The sequence below is a fragment of the Oreochromis niloticus genome, linkage group LG23 (genome assembly GCF_001858045.2).
Source record: "Oreochromis niloticus isolate F11D_XX linkage group LG23, O_niloticus_UMD_NMBU, whole genome shotgun sequence".
In the NCBI taxonomy this organism is placed as follows: domain Eukaryota; kingdom Metazoa; phylum Chordata; class Actinopteri; order Cichliformes; family Cichlidae; genus Oreochromis; species Oreochromis niloticus.
In genome coordinates this window covers 39,505,524-39,527,875 of record NC_031986.2, presented here as the reverse complement: position 1 = coordinate 39,527,875, position 22,352 = coordinate 39,505,524, and the positions used below count along the sequence as shown (strand labels likewise).

General features: G+C 40.5%; 3 protein-coding genes and 1 long non-coding RNA gene across 7 annotated transcripts in view; 1 reads left to right on the top strand and 3 right to left on the bottom strand.

The window, feature by feature from the left end:
- The window catches only part of LOC100700165 (cytochrome P450 2J2), a 38,561-nt gene that overhangs the window by 12,703 nt on the left and 3,506 nt on the right, over positions 1 to 22,352 (bottom strand). The gene's annotated exons all lie outside the window — the stretch shown is intronic.
- On the bottom strand, positions 11 to 8,920 carry LOC100700441 (cytochrome P450 2J6). Its single transcript, XM_003439882.4, has 9 exons — positions 8,632 to 8,920; positions 7,446 to 7,608; positions 7,154 to 7,303; positions 6,819 to 6,979; positions 6,077 to 6,253; positions 5,838 to 5,976; positions 2,694 to 2,881; positions 987 to 1,128; positions 11 to 840 (listed from the first exon to the last, which is right to left on the bottom strand). Exons 1-9 carry the CDS (start codon positions 8,830 to 8,832, stop codon positions 665 to 667), a joined length of 1,497 nt encoding a protein of 498 aa, XP_003439930.1. The 5' UTR covers positions 8,833 to 8,920; the 3' UTR covers positions 11 to 664.
- Positions 12,732 to 13,242, top strand: LOC109196845 (uncharacterized). Its single transcript, XR_002058178.2, has 2 exons — positions 12,732 to 12,996; positions 13,077 to 13,242. It is a non-coding gene; the product is annotated as an uncharacterized LOC109196845 (long non-coding RNA).
- Positions 16,989 to 22,352, bottom strand: part of LOC100701255 (cytochrome P450 2J2) — a 102,494-nt gene continuing 97,130 nt past the window's right edge. For all 4 annotated transcript variants that reach the window (XM_025903209.1, XM_025903208.1, XM_025903210.1 and 1 more), the window contains 2 exons: positions 17,805 to 17,946; positions 16,989 to 17,555 (listed from right to left, as the gene is read on the bottom strand). In XM_025903209.1, the coding sequence (XP_025758994.1) occupies positions 17,380 to 17,555; positions 17,805 to 17,946 (318 nt within the window). In that variant the 3' untranslated portion in view covers positions 16,989 to 17,379. The remainder of the gene's footprint in view (positions 17,556 to 17,804; positions 17,947 to 22,352) is intronic.

Here is a 22,352-nt window from a genome sequence, read left to right as displayed (position 1 = left end):
AAGGCAAGCATATGTAGAAAGTCAATTTATTTATGACATTGTGCATTTTATAACAAGCAGTGGAATGAAAAATAAAAACACTCATTCTAATTGAAATTATTTATTACAATTATTAAGATCAACCTGTCACCACCTATTCTACATGGCTTGCCTGCATCCCTTTGATATCCAAATAAACATACACTTATATACTTCTCAAAATAGTTTGGGAATTTTAAAGGCCCTTCTTTTTTAAGAGTGACATAAGATTGTGGGTAATTAACCTGCTCATTAGGTAACATCATAGAGAGTCTACTGTAGAATAAAAACTGATTTGTTATGTTCTTAAAGAAATTGGGAAAGTTAAGAGGTGGGTTAACACTTTTAGCAGAACACCTTCGAAATCGAAAGCTATGCAGTAGGGTACGTAGGTGAAAAAAGAGAACTCTACTCTATGCATAGGCAGTGGAATGAGATCTCTTAAAAAGTTGTAGTTTAATATTTTAAACCTTTACACTTTTACTTGTTGAATACAGTAGACTGAATGGTTCAGTGAAAAGGTCTCCAGGGTGAGAAGAAGAAAAAATACAAATTATAAGATACTCATGCAGTAAGGTGAAATTATTTAGCAGGTATAGATAATGCAATGGAAAACAGATGTTTTCAGTTTGTCATAGTTGATGGTTTAACGCGGTACAGCACAGAGGCGGTAAGGTTTAGGACAGCGCGTGCCTCCCAACTCGAACTCCAGACTGGGCTGCTCTCCAGCAGGTGGTGAAAGAGAAAACCTTTGAAGGAGGGAGGTGAAAAACAAAAACAACTCCATCCTGGCCAGCTGTTCTCCAAGACACACACGCTTGCCTGAGAATAAACAATAGGAAATGAGTTTTATTCAAACAATTTACAAGATATTCACTATATCACAGAGTTTACTACACTTCTGCAACAAACTGAGGATGCATGCCATTTGGCTAAAACAGCACAAGAGGCTTTAATGTACAACAAACCTGCAGAAAATGGAAGGAAAGCATCTCTCTTGCGAAATTTACCATCCTTGTCCAGAAAGTGTTGAGGGTTGAAAGAGTGCGGAGTTTCCCACATTGACTCATCGTGTAAGACTGAGTCCAGGGTAGCCACGATCATGGTACCCTGCACAAAATAATCATAAGAACCGAGATACTAAAGTTGAAAGACAAACTAACAAACAAAACATCTAAATTGTTACTCAAAAAGGTTAACAGAAAGTTAAGTATTGCATAAGTAATTTTTAGGACTACATAATTTCTTAATAATTTTGAGGAAAATCAAACAATATTTCCCTATCTTACATCACAAATAGGGATGGGTATCGAAAACCGGTTCTTGTTGAGAACCGGTTCTCACTGTTTCAATTCCTTGCAATCGTTTGCCATTTTTGCAAACGATTCCCTTATCAATTCCAGTCGCCCCGAATGATGTCACCACGTTGCGGAGCGTCGGAGCGTACCTGGCAGGAAACACGGCGCCTAAGCAGCTCAAACGCTTAAAAGTTCGGTTATACTTTACGAGAACGGATGACAACAGGGCAACTTGCAATACTTGCAAAGTAGATATTTCATTAAGGGAGGAAACACTACGAAGATGCAAAAGCATTTGCTCACAAAACACGCGATGAACTTAAATGAATGTTGTGTTTTTAATTCTGCTCCGGACTCGTGAATCTCAACCCAGCAGCAGCGGTTTGCACGTCCTCTCCCGTTAATGCGGCAGGTAAATAATCAACTAACAGTGCATGTTATGTTAGTGCGATCTGCTTTATTACAAAACCTGCCATTACTGTGCATTTAGGTGACCGTGATGAGAGAGACAGACAGAGTCTGGCTGGCGCTCGCTGGCAGTTGTCCCTGCAGTCCACCGGTAGCGTCTCTTTTCAGGCCTGAATGTCACCGAGCAGTGACTAAGTTTGTGGTAAAAACCTTGCAGCCATTTGCCACAGCAGATGGTAAGTGAATGTGTTTAATTGTAGGCAGGGACATTACTGAATATTCTTGTGTAATTGCTACAGAATAATTTATGTTATACTTTGTTATTGCTACAGAAGAATATTGATTTTATTATTTTACATTTACATTTTTTTTTCCTGGGGACCCTGTGACACCCCATTGAAGAGCCATAGGCTGGATCTCTTAAGATCTCACTGTTGGGTTTGTAAGGCCATGTTACTCCTAAATTTCTATCTTGTTCAAAGAGAAGATATAAAACAAAATTCTAAGCTAATCGACCTTAGTGTTTTCCTTTTTAAAAATAAGAATCGATAAGAGAATCGATAAAGAATCGAATCGTTAAACAGAATCGAAAATGGAATCGGAATCGTTAAAATCTTATCAATACCCATCCCTAATCACAAATGCATTTTATTTTTTTGGGAGATGAGTGTTATTATGAAAAGGATAAATTTTACCAACACATCACTTTGTACTGAAATATACTTACAGTATTTTTTTTAATTATTTCCTTTTTTTGTTACTTCCTTATTCTAGTGTATATACCTTTAAGTATTTGTCGGTAAATGTAATTACAGTTCAATTTCAAGTAAAAGTAATTGAAATTCCATTTTATTAAAGGGGAATTCTGCCCTCAGTCATAGGCTAAACTGCTTTTGAAGACCTTTGAAGCCAGCCTCAAGTGGCTGAATTGGTAGAAAAGGAATACTTTATTCAACAGCTAAACTGTACCTTTGGGATTGTGTATTTATCCACTGTAGTTTCCTTGTTTGTCATACGAAGCACATTGAGAGGAATGATGTTGGCCATTCTCTGAATCTCATGAATAACAGCGTCAGTATAGGGCATGTTTTCTCGGTCGCTCACAGAGGGCTGTCTGGACGAACCAACCACAGCATCGATCTCAGCTTGAACTCTCTCTGCACAGTGAAAACAGGATACAATCAGAGTCTGTATCAAGGTTATTACAGTTACCTAAGCCTAAATGAAAAGCTAAACGTGAGTGTAAAAAAGACATTCCAAGTCATTAATATCAATATTGGATTATTAGACTACTTATTAAACTACTAAATATAAATAGAAACATGAAGAAGACATTGAATGAATTTGTTAACTTTTGTCAACACAACAAGAAGCAAGGAGACATTCGAACATATATCTATTAAAAGTTGGAAAGTCAAAATAAATATCAATCTGCTATCTTTACAAAATGCTGTTTTTATATTGTATATTTTATACATATGCTGGACTTTTTGTTTTCTGATAACTACTTCCCTTTTATAAATTTTTTTTTGGGAAAACAATAACTAAGTTAAAGAATTAGATCTACTCCTGAAACTAATGGAATCCAAACTCAAAACAAAAATTTGAAGCATGCTAAAAATGCCCCCAAAATTACGAGATTGTCATCTGGTGATTGGAAGGTTGGTGGTTCGATTTCTGGCTGGGATCTTGCCCAGATACTAACCCCAAGTTGCTCTCCGATGACTGTGTACGAATTTTCGTTAGAAAGCACCAATAAGCATAGACAAAAAAGTGTTTGTGTGAATGGGTGAATCAGTCCATTTATCATTATTTACCATGTAAAGCGCTATACAAATACAGGCCATTTTACAAGACTGACGTGACAAAATACACAGTACGGTTGAGTACTACATACATACAGTGTTGGGAAGGTTACTTTTAAAATTTTAGTATTCCACTAGAGATTACAGAATACATGCCCCAAAATGTATTTTGTAAAATATTCCGTTACGTTACTCAATGAGAGTAACGTATTCTGAATACTTTGGATTACTTAATATATTATCATGCTTTTTTACAACTACATGAATGTACTATTGCTGTGTGATTTATTACTATTATTGAAGGTTACTCGCCATACCAATACCAACTAGATTTTTAAATCTTAATATAAAATGAGTAACAGTAGGGTGAACATCAGGTAAGGCTGCGCTTTTTGCAGCGATCTCATATAGAAAACTATTTCTTGCGTATATAAAACAGGTCCGCGGCTGCGAACCGTAGTAAAGGAACTTCTGGCTAATACGTCGGGTTCCGTGTCGGGCTCATAGCCGAAAACTAGCTTTACTTTGTTGTAGTGGTGCAACGGATCAAAAATCTCACGGTTCGGATCAGACCACGGTTTTAAGTCACGGATCGGATCAATTTTCGGATCAGCAAAAAAAGAAAAAACCCCCCAAAATTTTAACATTTACTTGTTAACTTATTTAAGTATTTTTTGCCTATTAAAAACATTCAACTCAAGACTCATTATATATATACATATATATATATATATATATATGTATATGTATATATGTATATATATATATATATATATATATATATGTATATATATATATATATCTGTGTATATATTATTATTATTTTTTTTCTTTTTTTACCTGTCCCGTTTGGTTCTTTTGCCATCAGAATTATTGTCTAAAGGCGAAGAAAGATGCCCAACGGATTTACTTTACCAAATTGACCATCCCAGCCTTGCCGTAATGGTCCATTTAATTCACCTTTTATTGTTTATTTTATTTTCACTTGCTGAATACGGGACAGACTTAACTGGGGGAAAGAAAGGGGAGAAAGAAAGAGGGAAATATATATTATTATTATTATATAAAAACAAATTAAGGTGCAGTATAGGGCAGTACAGTGCTTTGTATCTACTCCGCTGTGATATAATGAGCGGTCACGGTCATGTAGCTTTCCGTTGACCTGGAGGTCCACCCATTTCTGGTTGGGCAACAGAAGATGCCTGGGACAGTTCAGCCATAACTTTGAACTTTTCCTGCTCATACATGCCTGGGTACGATCTTGTCACTGAAGTGGATGCGCAACGGGATATCATAGCGTGGCTCAAGCACGTTCATCATAGTTTAAACCCCTTGTTTTGTACAAGGGATACAGCCTCCCGTCTGCAGCTAAACACCCCAGTAGCTTTTGTAGTAGCTTTAGCCTGATCGGATTGGGGAGCAAAGGGCTGCTTAAATGCCGCAAACTCCTCTGCTCCTCCCCTTGGACCGCTAACGCTGGCCGTAACTATTGCTTGACAGACTGACCACGCGCACCATACACATACTTTTTTCCCTTCTTTTTCGAATCTTCTGATCACGTGCGTCCTGAACCGTGGAGTGGGATCGTTTCGGATTACGGATCAACTGTGATCCGTTGCACCACTACTTTGTTGTCTGGGTCAACTTTGCTAGCGAGAGACAGAGAGAGGCGTTGAAAGGCTGCTCCAACGGAACTTATTGTTTCAGAGGAAAACACGAACACAGTGTACAGTTGAGTCTAAATAGCTTAGTTACAACTGGGCTCGTCAGGCACTCTTCTTGGCTGCAGTGGTTATTATTATATTTACATGCTTCCATCTCCCGTTTCTGGTCGGTGACAACTCGCACTTTTCGACTTTCCTTTTTCTCCCTCCCTCGTGCTCACAGACCATAACGGGTATGACAGTCTGTTCTCCCTGCAGCACGGACTACACTGCCCATTAGGCTACATTCTTTAGGGCGATGCCTGTAACACTCTGCCTGTTGCCTTCATATTAAATCATTTTTTTAAATATTTCTTCACGTCATTATGAGACGCGAGATTGAGACACAGGCATTTGAGCCTCTTAATGCATGTTTTGTTTGGGTTTCCACCGGCGTGGAATGACCAAAAACAGAGAGGGTATAGCCTAACATATGAAACAGGAAAAGACCACCGTGTAATCCCTTTATTTCAACAAAGTAACTGTATTCTGAATACCACCTTTTTGAACGGTAACTGTAACGGAATACAGTTACTCATATTTTGTATTTTAAATACGTAACGGCGGTACATGTATTCTGTTACTCCCCAACACTGCATACATACCTTGTATATCAGAGTAGTAGATCATGTAAAGCAACCCCCAACGTAAAGTAGTGGTAGTAGTTTCAGTTCCAGCAAAAAACAGGTCCATGGTGCAAGCATGTAAGTTACTGAGAGAAAAACTTGAATCTTTGTCCTCGTTCTATCAATGGTCCAAGCAGCAGAAATAAATATCTTATATTTCAGTTTGAATTACAAGACCAAAATGAACAAACATGATGGAGATCGAGCACAATACTCACCTTTGCCATTTCTATAAGAAAGGCATCAATATAGTCTCTCGGTGATGCTGGGTTAAGGGTTTCTCTGTGTTCTCTGATCCTGATTTCTATGAAGTCCTTTATCACTTGTGTCAGAGTGAACATTGTCTTATGAGATCCAGGTAGCCGCTTCATCAGCCAGGGAATTATGTTGTACATCTACACAATAGGAAGATAGATTAAACCATATTTTAATGACTGAATAAACATTCATATGTCTGTGTGCTCTACATATGAGGCTGTGCATTCAAAGAATTCTGGATTAAAATCTAACAGAGAATTCCACAGCGGCAAAGCTGGTGATAGAAATACAAACCAGAGGGAAAAATATTTGAGGGCAAATTCAGCAAACATTTGTTTGTTTTTTGTTTTAATGAGATCAGGGTTGAGGTCAGGAAGGCTGATTCTCTGAGATTTTGTTTATCTCTGTGGGCTTTATATTTCCCACGCCTAGTTACCTCATCTCTGCCCTTTAGTGTGTTTTAAATCAGTCTTTGTTTTGGCTCCTCACAACTGATTTATAATTAGAAATTTTGACAGGATACTGTTCTCCCAAAAACATAACTCTGGGATACACACTCCACTAAAACTGAAATTGACTTAAGAAAGTTGTCATTTTACAGTAGATTATTAAAGTACATTTATTTAAGATGCTAAAATGCTTTCTGTAAATCATGATGTAATATGATTATTGCATGATGTAGCACGGTAGGAAGAGGTTCACCTGTATCGACATGCTTCCCTGTAAGCGCATAACTTCATTGAAGTTATGAAGAATGGACTGGTACTGCCGGTCAGTGTACTCAAATCGATTCCCAAACACCAAACAGCAGATGATATTCGACACAGCATTATTTATCAGTAGCTGGACATTAAATGGCTTTCCTGCAAATGAAGACAGAAAATACCTGGTAGAAGGACCCCATGTCATAACAAAGCAAGCAAACTCTATTGAATTGTGCCAATCAGCCTCATAACTTCAGCTCTATCACAGAGAAAGGTGGTGATCTTTAAATGCAATTTCTTTCACAGAAAACTAGCATAGATGTTTTTTTATGCCTTGGTGTTCTGTGAAGGCCTCTGAGAGATACTGGCACTCCTGCTGGATGTATAACTCCAGGGTCTTCTTGCCCAGACCAAAGTTTCTGAGTGTGTGAAGAGCAAATCTCCTCTGCTGCTTCCATGGATAACCATTTGCTATCACAAGACCTTTGAACACACAAATACACAGAATTACACTGAATGTAACAAGCATTAGCTTACAGCCCTGATTTGGTGTCTCAATTATGTTGTTCACTGTATTAAACACTAACTATATTTTTTTTTTTCATGAAAAAGAAAAAAACAGAACCTTCATTCCCAAATAAATCTTCAAACAGTGGTACGGTGGGACGATCTATTAAGTCGTCTCCTTGCTGGACCAGGGCTTCTTTCACAAACTTGTAGCTATTAATGACCACGGTTCTTCCACCAAAGATTCTGATGGTGAAAATGTCTCCATATTTTTCTACAAACTGAACAAAGACAGCAGGCAGATGTTGTGGTTCAACAGTACTCAGACAATTAATACTGCTTCTACATCCGTAGATTGAGCAATGCTGCCTCACTAATATTATATCTCGTAGAACCCAAGCTTCTATCTTGTGTGAATAAAGGCAACTGTAGATAAAGTTCACTGAGTCAATGATTGCCAGAGTTTTAAATAAGGGCTTGCCCGAACTTCAGGTCATTTACATCCAATTATACACTGCTTGTGAACATTATAGCGCAATTATAAAATGTATTTTTAACATTTGAATCTAAATATCTTGTCATATTTGACCTCTGATCTCACTTTTAGATTTTACATCTGCCTTCCTTTCAGTTTGACCCTAAAATGTGTTATATCTTTAACGAACGTTTTATCAAGAGAAAGAGTATGGTTAGTTAGAAACATAATGTTGTATTATATTGCATAATAAGCTTAAGTTATTTATATGCAGTTCTTCAAAAATCAATACCTATTTTCCATTACCTACTCCTACATAATGTTTGTGTAATTAAAGTAAGCCTCTGCCATGCCACCTTCATCTGATTTTTACTGCACTACCATCTGCACTTGCATCTTACAGTAAGTACTGTAACGGATAACCTTATTGACTATCTCTGTGCACTTTTGTTTCTTTAAGAGAGATGTTTGGTTGTGCTGCAGGAAAAATCAGTGAGTGTGTGCGGGAAGGGGAGGGGGTTCTGGTTGTTGTTGGTTTTCGGAGCTGGAGAGGAGCGGTACCAGATGACTCTCCTTGGGGTGAACGCCCGTGTTCCTGTACCTATATACAACCGTGGTGAGATCAAAAAGTCTGGTGCTTCAGAGCATATGTGAACGTTACTGTACTTTTAAAAAGACCAAAACAAAAAAATCAATATGGTAAAAATAAAATAACATTCACTTCAAAGTAAATACTGCCCAGAGAATGAGCTGCCGGGCGGAGGCTTGCGTTCTCTGAGTGTGTCTTGTTTGATGATATAAAGATCAGAATGAAGCCCAGGGCTCGTACCTCTCTGAACTGCAGGTGTATTCTGTCAGGTCTGATGCGATGAATGTCACCGAGAAACGGGAGAGCCCACGGTCCAGGTGGAAAGTTTTTCGGCACTCTGTTCTTCCAAATATTATTCAACAGCAGGAAAACACAGAGAAATATTAAAATGCTCCTCCCATCTATCCACTCAAAGCCAAGAACACTGTATAATGTCTCCATTTAAAGTTCTTATGTTGAATGCTGGATTACTGTAGTGTTTTAACTGTGCTGCTACCACGAAACAAAGTGCGAGCAGACAACTGGGTGGACTTCCTTAAAATATAAAGCTGAAGCTAAGACACGTGTTTGCGGGGCTGGCCTTCAAAATAAAAGCTGATAATGGTGGGATTAATATTTAGTATTTTCGCATGTGCAACATTATTACATGAATTAATTACAGATTACTTCATCAGTATCAATATCGGTGTTTGACAGTGTGAGCGAAAAGTGTTTATTTCCTGCGTGAAACAAAGAATTATAAGCCACTAGCACAGCCGACCCACTTTTTAAAGAAAAAAGGACATTATGTAAACAACGTCCAATTACGTCATACCATTTCACAAGCCATGGAGGGGCCAGAAAAAAAACAAAAGATACAGCTTCCAAGCACAAAGCTGAGTTTTGTTTCTTTATTTACACAATTTAAGTCCTTTCAATGACAGTCAACAAGCATGAGGGATGGCCTTCTGCCATGACCGGTGAGGGGATGAACACAGGACAAAGACATGCTGTGAAAGAGACCCAGAGAAATACAATACTAGAAATAAAAGTACTAATTATACACATTATATAATATTCTACGGTATACTGCTTAACTATAGATGCATGAATGCTCCCAAATGGTGTGCCTCTGCTTATTGATGTGTTGAAGAATTCAATGATAGCCATACAATATTACAATATTCAAGGGCAGAAGGAAGTACAGAAGGAATTGTTTGTGGAACCTGTTCCAGATGTAGAGGAGGCGTTAAATTCAATAAAAGCCTTTCTCAGTGAGACAACCGGTGAGACATAATCCTTGAACATTTGTGTTAAGACTGCTGCACCTATGTGCATAATGTTGGACTATCTCTGGTTGTTGTTTTTTAAAGCCTGGGCTTGTTTTTATTGTAAATAAATGAAATGTTCATGATCACCACCCTGGGTTTTGTAATGCTTGGCTACCATTCCTTTATTTATTTATTTTTTTTGTTAGCGTGTCTCCAACTGGTAGAAAGGACCTTACTTAGCTTTTTACAAGTATATGAATGCTGACAGCACAAATTATTAGCAATGATCAAATTAAAGTACACTATAAATCAGGGGTCCCCAATCTCAGTCCACGAGGGCCGGTGTCCCTGCAGGTTTTAGATGTGTCCTTGATCCATCACAGCTGATTTAAATGGATAAATTACCTTCTCAACATGTCTTGAAGTTCTCCAGAGGCCTGGTAATGAGCTAATCATGTGATTCAGGTGTGTTGACCCAGGGTGAGATCTAAAACCTGCAGGGACACCGGCCCTCGTGGACTGAGATTGGGGACCCCTGCTATAAATGATCACCAGAAAAAGTTGATGAAGCGAAAAGACAATATACAAATAACTCAAAACATAGAAATGATAAAATAACTCAACAAAAAGCCTGGTTGTAAAAATCTGTCTTTAAAAGGGATTTGAAAGATAAACGTGAGCTCGCTGTCAGCGCCCTGACAGAAATAGCCCGGTTACTCTCGATTCTCTCCTAAACTATAGGACGACCAGCAGAGCTTTGGCTAAGGGCCTTAGGTTAAGACCAGGTATGGCATCAGATTAAAATACACTTTGGTGGAAGCTCAGAGAGGGCTTTAAAAGTCCACAATAAAATCTTAAAAATAATTCTAAAATCAATGGTAGCCAGTAAAGAGAAGCTTAAAAAGTGTTTTTTGTTTTGTTTTGTTTTTTTGTTGCTGTTTCACAAAGAAGTCTCTCTGCCATGTTTTGAACCAGCTGGAGTTTGCTTTTGGTTCATGCAAGTGTATAACAATCAAAAAGGATTGTTGATTGTTATACAAACTAACAAAGAGGCAATATGAGCATGGGGGTTGGTTATAGCTAGATTTTCTTTGGACAAAACTAAGCTGAATTTAATAAGTCCCTTAAGCCAGAGAAAACAAGATTGGACTGAACTGATAGTGATGCTTATATATGCTGAGGATTTTACATTATTGGCCCAACTTTATAAGCAAGGAGCCCAGGTATTTATGAACAAGGTCATCAAGCCATAGTCTACTTCACTTACATCTATAAATAAAGTAGCTGTGCTCATTGAGGCAAAAGGATGTAAGCATCTGGAAACCTAGAAGTCCACGAGCTCCTCTGATCAGTTCATCCATTTCCTGCAAAACTAATAGTAGTACACAATCCTCTAGGCCAAGCTCCTTTCTGGACAGCTTTTGCAAGAGGATCTTAACACAGTCAGAATTCCAAATTTCTAAAGGATCATTAAAGTATCGTAAATTGAGCTAATAAGAGAAACAATACTCCAGAGGTGCAGAGGTCTTTCTTGCACCAAAATCCTAAACTTAATGGTGTCAATTTGGCTGCCCAGTTGCACCCCAAACACTCCCCACAGCAAATAAGTTATGATACAAATCAAGTTCTTTATACCCTGTATTCTATACTCTTTTGCTACTGCAGCCATCATGTCACACCTGCTGCTCATGTATTTAAACAGTTTAAATTATTGGTTTTAGAAATATTTCTAAAAATCCGGCAATTACACTTTTACTCAAGGATCCCTTGGCACCCTAGATTTTTTCATTTTCTCTTACTGGTCATTTTCCATCTCTAACTTCAAACACTCTTCAGGCAATACAAAAAACTTTGACTGCGTGCATGCTGATGTACAGAGATATGAAAAATCAAGTTTCAGAAGGGACAAATTTTCAGAATTACTATTTTTTAAGGTAAAGTATTCTGTAAGCCTTCAAATAAAGTGGAAACTTTATAGATGTTTTCTTTGAAACAAGCTTTTCTCCTCATAACGAGACAGAATTCAGAATTGTAAAAGCAATAAACAGGCAGGTATCATATACTATAAAATTGTTAACCAGCACACAGATCCCATGCTTTCACTTTATATATATATATATGTATACACACACCCATCTCGCCCCTGCGGGCGGTTTATCCTTCAAGCTCGGGTCCTCTACCAGAGGCCTGGGAACTTGAGGGTCCTGCGCAGTATCTTAGCTGTTCCCAGGACTGCGCTCTTCTGGACAGAGATCTCCGATGTTGTTCCCGGGATCTGCTGGAGCCACTCGCCTAGCTTGGGAGTCACCGCACCTAGTGCTCCGATTACCACGGGGACCACCGTTACCTTCACCCTCCACATCCTCTCGAGCTCTTCTCTGAGCCCTTGGTATTTCTCCAGCTTCTCGTGTTCCTTCTTCCTGATATTGCTGTCATTCGGAACCGCTACATCGATCACTACAGCCGTCTTCTTCTGTTTGTCTACCACCACTATGTCCGGTTGGTTAGCCACCACCATTTTGTCCGTCTGCATCTGGAAGTCCCACAGGATCTTAGCTCGGTCATTCTCCATCACCCTTGGGGGCATCTCCTATTTTGACCTCGGGACTTCCAGGTTATACTCGGCACAGATGTTCCTGTACACTATGCCGGCCACTTGGTTATGGCGTTCCATGTATGCCTTGCCTGCTAGCATCTTGCACCCTGCTGTTATGTGCTGGATTGTCTCTGGGGCATCTTTACACAGCCTGCACCTGGGGTCTTGCCTGGTGTGATAGACCCCAGCCTCTATGGATCTTGTACTTAGAGCTTGTTCTTGTGCTGCCATGATTAGTGCCTCTGTGCTGTCTTTCAGTCCAGCTTTGTCCAGCCACTGGTAGGATTTCTGGATATCAGCCACCTCCTCTATCTGCCGGTGGTACATACCGTGCAGGGGCCTGTCCTTCCATGATGGTTCCTCGCCTTCCTCCTCTTTCTTGGGTTTCTGCTGCCTGAGGTATTCACTGAGCATGCTGTAGGTTGGGGCCATCTTCGTGATGTATTCGTGGATGTTTCTTGTCTCATCCTGGACTGTGGTGCTGACACTCACCAGTCCCCGGCCCCCTTCCTTCCTGTCAGGGTCCTGGGTCTGAGCGACCCAGGGACCCTGAGCAGTTTTGGACTAATATTATAATATATGTATTTTGTATTGCTGTCCCTCGTTCTCCCTGCATATGTGTGTGTGGGTGTGGCCCTGGCAGGTGATTGGCCACACCTGAAGACCATGTCACACCTGCAGCTGATCAGGCCTCGTCGGAGGAGCTACTTGAGAGTGTGGTGGAGCTCTCTCCGACGCTGGATCATTGCGTGGCTTCACGTTAGTCTCTCGACCAGTTCTTAGTTTGAGTCTCCTGCATTATTGTGTGTCTGACAGCTGCCTCTCTCTTATGTCCCCAGGAGTAGCGAGAGACGAGAGGGCAGCGAGCACGGGGTGCTCATCACGGAGAAGCGGAGACAGGAGCACTAACACTGGGAAGAGGACACGTCACGGGAGTCGGGAGAGCACGGGATTTATTGTCATGTTTTTCCATCACTGTAAATAAACGCACTGCTTGTACTAAGAGCACCGCGCCTGGGTCCTCCATTCCCCATATCCCCACGGTCTGCCATGCCGTACCGTGACACTTCCGCTTAGCGTACAGCCTCAGGGTGCTGGACTTGGGGTGAAACCCTCCATGCATGGTCAGGAGCTTTCTTGTCTTTATGTCAGTGGCTTCTATCTCCTCCTTTGGCCAGCCTATTACCCCAGCAGGGTACCTGATCACGGGCAGGGCATAGGTGTTGATGGCCCGGATCTTGTTCTTACCGTTCAGCTGACTCCTCAGGACTTGCCTGACCCTCTGCAGGTACTTGGCGGTTGCAGCTTTCCTAGCGGCCTCTTCATGGTTCCCATTCGCTTGCGGGATCCCCAGGTACTTGTAACTGTCCTCTATGTCTGCAATGTTGCCTTCTGGTAGTTCAATCCCCTCAGTTCTGACTACCTTCCCTCTCTTTGTTACCATCCGACTACACTTCTCCAGTCCGAATGACATTCCAATGTCATTGCTGTATAGCCTGGTAGTGTGTATCAGTGAATCGATGTCTCGTTCACTCTTGGCATACAGCTTGATGTCATCCATGTACAGGAGGTGGCTGACAACCGCTCCGTTTCGTAGTCGGTATCCGTAGCCAGTCTTGTTAATGATCTCACTGAGGGGGTTCAGGCCTATGCAGAACAGCAGTGGGGACAGAGCATCTCCTTGGTAGATCCCGCACTTGATGGTGACTTGTGCTATGGGCTTGGAGTTGGCCTCTAGTGTTGTACGCCACATCCCCATTGAGTTCCTGATGAAGGCTCTTAGGGTCCTGTTGATCTTGTACAATTCTAGGCATTCCAGTATCCAGCTGTGGGGCATTGAGTCATAGGCCTTCTTGTAACCTTCTTGTAATCAATCAGTCTGGTCTTGCAGTCTCGGCAGACTGTTCTGTCTACCAGTAGCTGGTGTTTTGCACCTCTGGTATTCTTGACAATCCCTTTCTGTGCCCCGCTCATGTATTGACCCATGTGCCTGTTCATCTTAGCCGATATGATGCCTGACAGGAGCTTCCATGTAGTACTGAGGCAGGTTATTGGTCGGTAGTTGGATGGGACCGGTCCCTTCTTGGGGTCCTTGGGGATCAGGACCGTCCGACCTTCGGTTAGCCATTCCGGGTGTCTCTCATTAACTAGCAGCTGGTTCATTTGTGCTGCCAGACGCTCGTGGAGTGCAGTCAGCTTCTTCAGCCAGTAGGCGTGAACCATGTCGGGCCCTGGTGCTGTCCAACTCTTCATACTGGAGACCCTTTCTTGGATGTCTGCCACTGTGATGGTTACCGGACCCTGTTCAGGGAGGTCGCTATGGTCTGCCCTCAGATCCACTAGCCAGATCCACTAGTGCACCTTTGCTGGTTCTGTGGAGAACAGCTGGTTTATTATCTGTCCTCTCTGTCCAAAATGTGAACGTTGGCATCCTCGAAAGAGTGACCTTTGTCCTTTAGATGCAGATGAACTGCTGAGTCTTGTCCCGTGGAGGTGGCTCTTCTATGTTGAGGAGTGAAAGAAGCCATTTACGTCCACTGTGAGCGACCATCTTTGAACAGAGGTGGTGGTTTACGACACCAACTGTCTGCCATCTATAATCCAGTTTTGAGATCCCTTCCCAGACGCCTTAATGCCCACTCACATCCTGGGCCATCTGACCTCAGGAAATCACATGATAGGCTGGGGCCAGGTTTCACAATGAGCTCACCCGAAACCCTGGCTGATTAGGACCCCCACCCGCTTTCACACTTTGGCTCATGTGATTAGGTAGAGGATCATCAGGGGGTCCTTTGTCCCTCTTTGGGGGGGAAACTCCCACTGGGTTTAAATCTGGGACTCCCCACCAATTGACCCTTAGAACTGAAGAAGCTTCTCGGATAAGAGGTGAAACGTCTTCAAGCAACTCAAAGAAGTCCAGACGCTTTTCTTTCCAAGCTCCTTAGACTACGATGACCTGGATGACTGAGAACCTTCACAGACACAATAACTAAATATAACTTGCACATTTTATCAATTAGTGTAACTTTACTTTAAGTGTATCAGTACAATTCAGCTGATGAGGCAGAGTGACTTTATTGGGCAGGCCTGGTGTTTTCATCTTAAACTCAAACTCAGCATAAAATCTTTAAGTGTAATCTTCTAATGAGAACAATAAATGTATATTTTAAAAGCGGTCAAACTAGAGTGCTACTTTAACCAATTTGTTTAATATAACATATTATTCTTATGTATAGTGTCATACCTCGGCGAACTGCAGATGAAGTGTTCTAGGTCTGATGCGATGAAGATCGCCGATGAAAGGAAGAGCCCAGGGTCCAGGAGGAAAATGTCTCGGCACTCTGTTCTTCAAAAAATCAGTCAGGAGCAGAAAAACACACAGGAATAAGAAAATGCTGCTGAAGTCTATCCACTCTAAGCCGAGGACACTGTATACTGTCTCCATGTCTTCAGTTGTTTGTGCTGACCTGTATTTCGTTTACTATAGGTCACAATCAGTTGATCGATTTGTTAACTTGTAGCGTTCCCCCTCGAGCTTTGGTTTCTTTTCACAAAGGGAATAAAGTGAATCAAAATGCGTCATTACAAAACACATGAGCCACCACAACATAACTAAGGTTTGGTACCAAATGCATGCGGTATGCACCTGGGGCATGCTAGGTTGTGAAAACAGTGCTCAGTGCTCTCTTGTTGTACGTGCAGCTGCTGCAGAGGGGTCCAATGGGTAAAAAGCAATGTAGTATTAAATATTGCAAAACATAACTGGGCGCTGTAGAAAAGCCTTTTCTGTTATTCAAGCATTATTAGAAAATTAAACTTATGAAAGTTACAAGTTAATACTTGCACCTAATGATGTAATATATTTTTTAATTAATTATTCATTTGCCTTTTTTGATTACTTTTAAAGACAATAAAAAACATATAATATGTAAGTGATGTGCAAAAAAAAATCTGCTTATATAAATCAGCTGAGTTCATGCATTTAGTTTCTTTGTAAAACTGTGCAAAAGCAGCAAAAGAAAATATATTTTAGTGTAGTAGGATTTATAAATGACTATGGGTTGTTTTGCTTGCTTCCAGCAATTGGTGGAATATTTAGATTCTCATTAAAACACATAACATCATAGATGATGAGGGGAAATGGAACACAGGGAGCATACAGTAACATTTCTCTTTGAAAGCACATATTAGCATAGTGAAATCTTCACTAGCTGTAAGATAGTTTAACCAGATCCCTTAGTTTCTGTAGATGTTGAAGCCTCCAATGCACCCATTCAGCTTCTCAACCTGCTCCAGTTGTACCCCAGTCCTCTTAATCTCACAATTTTACTGTCACCAATCTGGAACTTGTTGTTTTCAACCACTTTTGGAGGTGTGTCCCATTGTGTGTCTGTACAAAGAACATGCAAGTTCCACAAAAAAGCTGCAGCCAGCAATGAGGTTCACATCCAGCCTATAATTATCCTTTGTTTATAATCTTAAGATTGCTGAATTATTGGTCACTAGAATTATTTGCGTGGTATTAGTACTTTCACTAAAGGATTTAAATACTTGCCTTTAGTTTTGGTGATTTTTTTCTCACTGGTTATTTGATATCATGCACATGTATGTGAAAAGAACACCTCAGAATTTGCTTTGTGTACAAAGGTAAAGGTTTGATTTACACCCAAAACAAGTTATTTTTTTATTTCACATAACAGAATGTGGTGTTCAACTCGTGAAGACAACAAGTGACTCTGAAAGCCTTTAAATAAAGAGTAGAGTGTTTATTGAAATTGAAGTATCCAGATTACATCATGCATTCTCAAACTCAAACTCCCACCCGTCACACCTGATTCTGAAACTATATTGTAACCTTGAACACAAATCCTAATGACAGTGTGATTTATTTGAGCACATTGAGTCTGGTAGGTCTGACAAATTTAATGTGCACTGGAAAGGACTTTAAGAAAATTGCAAGAGAAGATATTTACTGCATATTTTAATATGGAGAGGATGAAAAATAACAATTCACCTTAATCTAAAGAAATAGTAATATAGCAGATCATCATTCATTACAACATAAATGTAATGGTAGACAGTGATTTGTTGCGATTCATTGTTTTGACAAAAATATTTGCTCAGATTACAAGAACTGGTGGTTTAACGTGGCACGGCACAGAGGCGGTAAGGTTTGGGACTGCGAGTGGCTCCTAACTTGAACTCCAGACTGGGCTGCTCTCCAGCAGGTGCAGAAAATGAAAACCTCTGAAGGAGGGAGGTAAAAAACAGAAATAACTCCATCCGGGCCAGCTGTTCCCCGAGACACACTCGCTTGCCTGAATAAACAATGATACAGATACGTTTTATTCACAGAATTTAGAAGTTAATCACTTTGATCACAGATTATTTCTGCAGCTCTGGAACGAAATAAAGATGCAATTAAGATACCGATACTCAGCAAAGTTAAGACTGTTATTGTAAATGGCTGCTAAGGCAAATTCTCCTTTAGTAATTTTGCCTCTTTAAAGCACTTGGCTTTAAACAGCCTTTAACTGGATTTTGAGGAACTATAACAACTGACTAACCTGCAGAAAAAGGAAGAAAGGCCTCTCTCCTCCTGAATTTACCATCCTGGTCGAGAAAGTGTTGAGGGGTGAAGGAGTTTGGAGTTTCCCACATTGTCTCGTCATTTAAGACCGAATTTAGAACAGGTATGACCATTGTACCCTGAGAAAATACAGCCAGTTAGAAGTGTTATTTAAACCTGTCTAGCGTTTGTTCTAGTCAGTTTGTCATACATGTTTCTGGTATTGCTGATTGTTTGTGCATTTATTACTTCTACAGTTGACTATTCATTAGTACCAGGTCACTCTAAATGCTCACTGAAAAGTCTTCAGCGAGCATTTATCCAAAATGCTGCAGCAAGAGTAGTGACAGGGACTAGGAAGACAGAACATATTTCATTCATATTCACTTCTCTTCATTGGCTTTCTGTTAAATCCAGAATTAAAATTAAATTAAAATTAAAAGACAACATCCCTCAGCCAGAACACTGTCCCCACATGCTTCAAGACCACAACCATGATCCCTCTCCCCAAGAAAAGCCCAGCCACCTGCCTGAATGACTATAGACCAGTTGCACTCACTCCAATCAGTGCGAAGTGCTTTGAGAGAGTGGTAATGGCCTACATCCAGAGTAACATTCCAGACACTCTGGATCCCCTGCAGCATGCCTACCGGCCCAATAGGTCCACATCAGACACCATTGCTGTTGCCCTTCACTATTCCCTCTCCCGTCTGGAAAACAAAGACTCATACATCAGCGTACGTTTTGTTGATTACAGCTCCACCTTCAATACAGTGATCCCTCACAAACTCACTCACAAGCTGGCAACACTTGGCCTGCACCCCACGCTCTGTGACTGGCTACAGGACTTTTTGACTGGCAGGCCCCAGTCTGTCAGGATCAGCAACAGCACTTCAGCCAGCATTATCACAAACACTGGCGTTCCACAAAGTTGCGTCCTCAGTCCCATCCTCTACACCCTGTACACCCACGACTGTGTCACCTCCAACAAAGATAACATCATTTTGAAGTTCGCGGACGACACTGCAGTGATTATCGCTTCACTGGAGGGGACAAAGCGGCTTACAGGAGAGAGGTGACTGGTCTGGTGTCATGGTGTGAGGACAACCTCATCCTCAACATTGACCGCAAACGCCTGCAGAAAGTGACAACAACTGCGGAGAAAATCATCAGGACTCCGCTGGCCTCTCTGCAGAGCATCTACCATCGCAGAGAATGTAAGTAAGTAAGTAAAGTTTATTTATTAAGCGCTTTTTATAGAACAAAAAACAAGAATTTTAAAACGAATTCTAAAATCAATTGGGAGCCAATGTAAAGAACATAAAATAGGAGTAATGTGAGCATGCTTGCTAGAACGTGTTAGTAGCCTGGCTGCTGCATTTTGTATAGCTTGGAGGCGAGAAAGAGATGATTTATCCAAGCTGGTAAACAGGGCATTACAATAATCTAAACGCGGTGACACAAATGCACGAGCAACTTTTTCCAGTTCAGCTAAGGAGACCATATGTCGCAGTTTAGAAATGTTCCTTAAATGAAAGAAACAGGAACGAGACAGAGATTTTACATGTGAGTCCAGGCCCAGAGAAGAATCAAATGTTACTCCAAGATTTTGAATATTTGACTTAGGAGAGGAACAGAAAGGGGCAAGAACCTGATTGATTTTACAGTGTAGTTCAGGAGGAGCAATGATCATGGTCTCTGTCTTATTCCTGTTTACTAAAGCCAATCAGAAACCTGAGTTAAGCACTGGACTAGAGTGGACAGCGTATCCAGCTGATGAGGCTTAAAGGACATATGCAACTCAATGTCATCGGCATAGAAATGATAAGAAATGTCACTAAAAGATTGAATAATGCTAGCTAAATGAAGCATGTAAAAAGAAAATAATAATGGACCCAAAACTGAACCCTGTTGAACTCCGCAGGTTAGAGGTAAACCTGTCAGTCCTAACAGAAATGGTCCTATCTGATAAGTAGGAGGAAAACCAGTCTAGGGCGGATCCAGATATACCAGCCAAAACTTTCAGCCTGTTGAGTAGGATTTTATGGTCAATGGTATTGAAGGCTGCGCTAAGATCAAGCAAAATGATCACAGAACAATTTCCTGCATCAGAAGCCATTAACAAATCATTATAGACCCTTAAAAGAGCGGTCTCAGTGGAGTGCTGCTTTTGAAAGCCAAACTGAAAAGGGTCAAAAATCTGTAATCTGCATAGTAAGGACCTGAACTGATTTTCTGCAATTTTTTCCAGTAATTTACTTATAAATGGCAATTTTGAAATAGGCTGATAATTACTAGTAGAGCTAGTATCTAGATTCTGTTTTTTTTAAAAGTGTAGTTACCTCAGCATGTTTAAAATAAGATGGAACACAACCTTGCCCCAGTGAACTGTTGATGATGGATAACAATGTGGGACCAATGATGGTGAGAGTACCAGACAGGACAGAGGGAGGCAATATATCTAAAGAGCACGATGAGAATTTCATTTTACCTATTACTGTAATTAAGTCATTCAGTGTGATTGGAGAAAAAGAAGTAAACGACCCATGACACCGAGGGGCATCTTGATAAGGGGAGGCACTTGAGGAGATTTTGGATCTCAGGTCCATCACCTTATTTACAAAGTGATTGAGGAAAGTATTACAATCTTCATCAGAAAGTAACACAGCATGCTGGGTTAGGGGAGAAACAATACTGTTGATGGTATCAAATAGAATTCTTGGGTTATTTTTATGACGGTTTATACGATTATTGAAAAAAGAGGATCTAGCCTCTTTCACTGACTCATTATATAAGTGAAGAAGTTCTTTGAAGTGTTCACAATGGACAACCAGACCAGTGGACTTCCAGAGACGCTCTGCTTTTCGACAGGAGTGTCGAAGGCCACGAGTATGATTGTTTAACCAGGATGAGCGGGAACTAACAGAGCAATGCCTAGTTTTGAAAGGAGCAACCTGATTAAGAATTGCAAGACAGTGTTCATAGAAAAAATTAGTAAGGAGGTCAACATCGTCAGAGGAGGTTTTAAAATTAAAAAGAGAAGAAAACTTATGAATGATAGAGTCATCAATAAAGTGCCTGTGCTTAATTAAACCTTGGGAAGGAGACTGAGTTGACAGATAGATTAAAAGAAACTGACTTATGGTCGCTAAAAACGATGTCATTTAAGTTCAAGTGATCAAGGGAAACACCATAGGTGAAGACCAAGTCCAGAGTATGCCCAGCAGTGTGAGTAGGACCTGATACATGCTGAACAAAATGAAAAGAGTCCATGATGTTCAACTCCTTAGTGGTACTATTTGATGAGTCCTCTGCATGAATGTTGAAGTCTCCAACAATGATGATGTTGCCCAATTTAATAGTGGAAGTTAAAAGCTCTTGTAAGTCTGCAGGAAAAACACAGCAGACCCAGGTGGACGATAAATTAAGATGCTGTACATGGGCTGATCTCTTCCAATTTTTAATCATAATCATCTCAAAAGAGTTGTAACAGCTTGAGGAGATCATCTGGCATAAAAATGTCTTTTTAAAAATTACAGTGGTTCCACCTCCTTGTCCAGATATCCGAGGCTGCACAGAGAAAAGAACAGTCTGCGGGACATAGCTCTAAAAGATGTGAGACTTCATTCTCATGCTGCCACGTCTCAGAAATAAACATAAAATCAAGCTTCTCTGCGCAGAACAAATCATTTAAGATATAAGACTTGTTGGCAATTGAACATTAATTAACATCATCAATTAACAGAGTCCAGAGGAGAGCTGCCTCCATCCTCAAAGACACCACACACCCCCAATACGGACAGTTCACACGTCTGCCCTCGAGACAAAGGTTCAGAAGTGTGAAATCCAGAACATCCAGACTCAACAACTCCTTCTTCCCCACTGCTATCAGGCAGCTGAACAGCTGACCTATTTTTGAACAGTAATTGTAATTTTTGCACATCAGGTCATCATGCATATTAAGCTCACAGCTCTTTTGCACACATCTCTGTTTCACACATTAATATTTTGTCTTCTTTTTTGTCTTCATTTATTTATTTGTACTATTTGTATTTTATCTGTCCTATTTCTATTGCATATATTAATCGGCATCTGTGTGTGGACAGCAAAGAAAGAATTTCATTGCACAGAGAAATGCCTTTTTTCTTTGGACACATGACAATAAGCACTTTGAATCTTGAATCTCTTTAAAATTAAAACCCTTCGCCTTCCACGATGCACTGAGTGGTTCTTCTTTACTCATCTTTTTTCATTCTCTGTGTGTTCATAAATTTATTTGCATTTAATCATTAATTATTATTAATGTCTGGCTCTCTTCCACAGTGTGTCTTTTGTCCTTTCTCCTCCCCTCACCCCTTGTCTGGTCACAGCAGATGGCTGCCCTTCCCTGAAGCTGGTTTTGCTGGAGGTTTTTTCCTGTTTAAAGGTAGTTTTTCCTTCCCACTGTTCCCAAGTACTTACTTAAAAGGGGACATCTGATTATTGGAATGTAACAATAATCAGCACCCCAAGCTGACTGTTATTGTGATTTGGTGATATCTAAATA